The sequence below is a fragment of the Nicotiana attenuata genome, chromosome 10 (genome assembly GCF_001879085.1).
Source record: "Nicotiana attenuata strain UT chromosome 10, NIATTr2, whole genome shotgun sequence".
NCBI classification, from domain to species: Eukaryota; Viridiplantae; Streptophyta; class Magnoliopsida; order Solanales; family Solanaceae; genus Nicotiana; species Nicotiana attenuata.
In genome coordinates, this window is record NC_031998.1 from 43,498,765 (window position 1) to 43,503,071 (window position 4,307).

The window sequence follows — 4,307 nt, forward strand, 5'->3', positions numbered from 1 at the left end:
TTTTTCCGGATTTTGAACAATATTTTCGTTCGGATTTATCTTTACATAAAAATTGATTAAATTTCGATTACTTTTGATACTGTGGCTATTTTTGAATAACCACTTATAAATCTGGCTATTTTTGAATTTCTCCCTAAATTCAAAAAATTACTTTCCTTATCCAGCTAACATCTGTTCAATATAAATAAACCTACTCCATCTCTTTCTTGCTTTTGTAATCAACAAAGTGAATCACAAATGTTTCATGGTATTAGTATTACAGAGTGCCCTGACATGAAAAATCCCTTTGTTTTTCATTCATTTTGTAACTTTCCATGTTTCCGTACAACTCTTTTGAATTTCCCACCCACTTCTTTCATTTATATCTAATGAAAAACAACCAAAAGAAAATTAGTACATATTTTCTCTACAATAATTACAGCCATGAAAATTGCTCCAAAGAAACCTCATATTTTCAAACCTATTCTGCCCGGGTTCAAAGATGGACTTGTAAGTTTTACTTTTGATCAGTTGTTTCATCTTTTTCCTTTAATTTGTCTGTTGAATATATAATTTTTGTTATATGTATAAGTCAGAATTTTGAATTTTATAGGTTCAACCTTCAAGTTCTTACCATTGAACACATCGCAGTTTTAAATTTATGAATTCAAAATGTAATCTTTGTTGAAATTTTAGTTAGTTTTCACATAGGGAGTATATGTTTACTTGTCAAAAATACTAGTTTCAGTTGAAACCCTAAAAACTAATTAAGCTTCCATTTCAATTTAAATGACATATTTCGTTTATCTAGAGTTATACGGTGTGAAGTTTGACCAATATTTTAAAATGCCTTTTTTTTTTAATCATATTGATATGAGAAAAATTACAACTTATAGTATTTTTCGTGTAGTTTTTGAATATAAAAATATTAATTTTAAAAGATTGAGTTGAACTAATTTAATTTAGCTTCAAAATTTAGTCAAATTGACTCTTGATAAGCTAAATGTGTCTAAATTGAAACAGAAGGAGTACTAAAGATCAAAAGCATAATGTGCTAAATGAATAATCTTTAATTGATTATTGTGTATATCATTTTGTGACAAAGCTTATTCTGATTATCCATATTTGTGGTATATATTTACTGCAGAAAATTCCTCGTGGTTTCTTGAAGTATCTGAAGGGACATGAACATATTGAACATGCAGTATTGAGAAGGGGTAGTAAGCAGTGGCTGGTGAAGGTGAACGGCCGACGACTTGAAGATGGTTGGGAAAAGTTTGTAGAGGAGCATGACTTGCAGTTAGGAGATTTGTTGGTGTTCAGACATGAAGGGAACATGGAGTTTGAAGTTTCCAAATTTGATTCAAGTCACTGCGACAGAGAATATTCGGAGTATTTGCAACAAGAAGAAGAAGAAGAAGCCAATAATGTTGAAGAGACTTCCAAGAATCTTGAATTTGAAGGTGAAGTTCTTTATGTTCTCAACTTTCTTTTTTTCAGATTTTATGTTTCTGTTAGTTATGGAAGTTATTTCCTGATTAGTATTATTTGTTTATCGTGTACTGATGCATAAAAAGAATGATGCTTATTTAATAGAAGTAAAAAAAAGTAGGATATATTGAAGGAGAAACTAAAATGATGAATTCCCTTATAAATCTTGTCCCTTTTTTAAATGGAATTTGTAATATTTAATTTCTTGAAGATACAAATTAAACAACTATGCCTCAATCCCAAGTTGGGATCGACCATATGAATCCTCACCATCCATGTCGTGCCATTTAAGCCATTCAAGAAATTTAATTTTCTAACAATGTAACAGAGATACCGAGCCCCAGCATCGAGTTGTCAGACCATGCAGAAGCTGCTACTCACAAGCCTTTTGGTCATTCTAGTTTTGTTTGCACCATCAGACCATATTGCCTTACGTATGGTTTCTTAGTAAGTCTCAAAACTCATTAATTTCGCGCAAACTCTTCAAAAAACTTCAGGCGAAAGGAAGCATTTTTACCATTTTTCGTGTTTTTATCTTTGTTAAGTGAATATATGAAGAACATGAACTGTTTAGTGATGTGTGTAAATGGTTATACTCCATACAGTACGTTCCTAAACATTTCGCATTGGCAAATGGTCTCGCGACAAACAAGAAGTGCAGTCTGATCATAAAAGATGAAAGGCAAAGCTCGTGGACTTTAAGGCTAAGTTGTTGTAAAACTCAAGTCTACATTGGAGATGGCTATTGTAAATTCGTTGCTGATAATTGCTTAAAGGAGGGAGATTGTATTTTGTTTGAGGTTGTTATTGTTGGGTTTTGGATGTATTTAATTAATATATATTAAATACTTAAAAGAGGGTGAATGGGAAATGGAGGGAAATAAAATTTTTGAGTGAATTTTTAAGTTCCCCCTTGGCAAATGGGCATTGTCCCATATTGGAAGAGGAAGAGGTTTTTTATGGGTATATAAGCAATTGCTCTTCTTCTAGCTCTTAAAGAGTTGAGAAGAAGGCAAGCCTCGCGCCGTCGTCGTCGCTCGGCTCGGCTTCGGCTACGGCTACGGCTACGGCTACGTCTTCGGATTCGAACTTTGGACCAAATTTATTTGTTAATAGTAAAATATTAACAGAAATGTTATTAAATATTTGTTTTAATAACAGAATATTAATATTAAATATTAATATTAAATCCAATCCGTTTTTCTGTTTTGGTAACAGAAAAGTAACTACCCTCTTCAATTTTCCCTCTTTATTTTCCCTCTTTATTATTGAGTAAATGGCCATTTATGTAATGACATTTATGCTGTGGGCGTTTTGCATAAATAGTCATTCTGAAGAGTTGCACCTCTTCAGATTTCAGCCCAACTTTGGCTATAAATACAACACTATTCTGCTCAGAATTTCACTACGATTTTCTGAGTTTTCTCTCCTTTTTCTGCATACTTTTAGCATCAAACAAAGTAAAAAGTAAGTGTGATTTGCTACCGAACTTTGTGTTCGCTGAAACACTGGGGTTTGAAGTACCACTACACCAGTGTGTAATTCGTTCTATCCTGGGAGGAAATAATCCATAACCTTGGGTACTAGGAGGGGATTAAATTCCTTAAGGAAACACTGTGAATTCAGTGAGCTCGAATTGGTTTTATGTCATTTCTGTTTATGTTCATTTCTGTTTATATTCATTTATATTTCCAGAATTATTTTACAAATACAGTCTACTAACAAGCTCAAGGAATTTAATATATTTTCTGTATTTGTACTTACTGTTTCTGGAAGAGTAAAACCTTTGTGGTTTTGTACTCTATTAAAATCTACGTGATTTTAACGTTTGTGTCATTCTTTTACAGAAATGACTAATGAGAATGAGAACCAAGCTGTTCCAATGGTGACTGCTAATGCCTCAACTAGCCGAACGACACCGGCAGCATTGGCACCGGCGGAGAAACCCGAAAAATTTTCCGGGATTGATTTTTGGCAACAAAAGATGTTCTTCTATTTGACTACTCTAAGTCTCCAGAAGTTCATCAAGGAAGATGTTCCTGTGCTGTCCGATGAAACTCTAGAAACTGAACGCTTTCTCGTGATTGAGGCGTGGAAGCATTCAGATTTTTTGTGCAAGAATTATATTCTAAGCGGGCTGGAGGATGCTTTGTATAACGTCTACAGTGGCGTGGAAACGTCAAAGGAACTGTGAACTGCGCTTGAAAAGAAATACAAAACCGAAGATGCCGGGTTGAAAAAGTTTGTTGCTGCAAAGTTTTTGGACTACAAAATGGTAGATAGCAAGTCTGTTATTACCCAAGTCCAGGAATTGCAAGTGATTATTCACGATCTCCTTGCTGAAGGTATAACTCAAATTAATATTGATGTTGAAAGTAGTAACCTTAGTATTTTTACTAACAGAAATTTCATTGAAGGTCTTGTCATCAATGAAGCATTTCAAGTAGCAGCGATGATTGAGAAGTTGCCTCATTTGTGGAAGGACTTCAAAAACTACTTGAAACACAAACGCAAGGAGATGTCCCTTGAAGATCTCATTGTTCGGTTGAGAATCGAAGAGGACAACAAAGCTGCTGAAAAGAGAGGCCGTGGAAACTCAACAATAATGGGAGCAAATATTGTTGAAGAGAACAAAAAGAGGAAGAAGGCTTCTGGACCAAAATACAACCCAAGCAAGAAGCGGTTCAGTGGAAACTGCTACAACTGTGGAAAAACCGGACACAAATCTACGGAGTGTCGTGCTCCGAAGAAAGACAAGAAGAAGGGCCAAGCAAACATGGTTGAAAAGCATGATGATGTTGATGATTTATGTGCCATGCTTTCCGAATGCAACTTGG

At 34.4% G+C, this 4,307-nt stretch overlaps 1 protein-coding gene across 1 annotated transcript; it reads left to right on the forward strand.

Annotated features, from left to right (window-relative positions):
* LOC109233932 (B3 domain-containing protein REM5-like) lies at positions 203-2,321 on the forward strand. Its single transcript, XM_019399778.1, has 4 exons — positions 203-489; positions 1,127-1,442; positions 1,799-1,917; positions 2,076-2,321. The coding sequence occupies exons 1-4, from the start codon at positions 424-426 to the stop codon at positions 2,313-2,315; spliced, it is 741 nt and encodes a 246-aa protein (XP_019255323.1). The 5' UTR covers positions 203-423; the 3' UTR covers positions 2,316-2,321.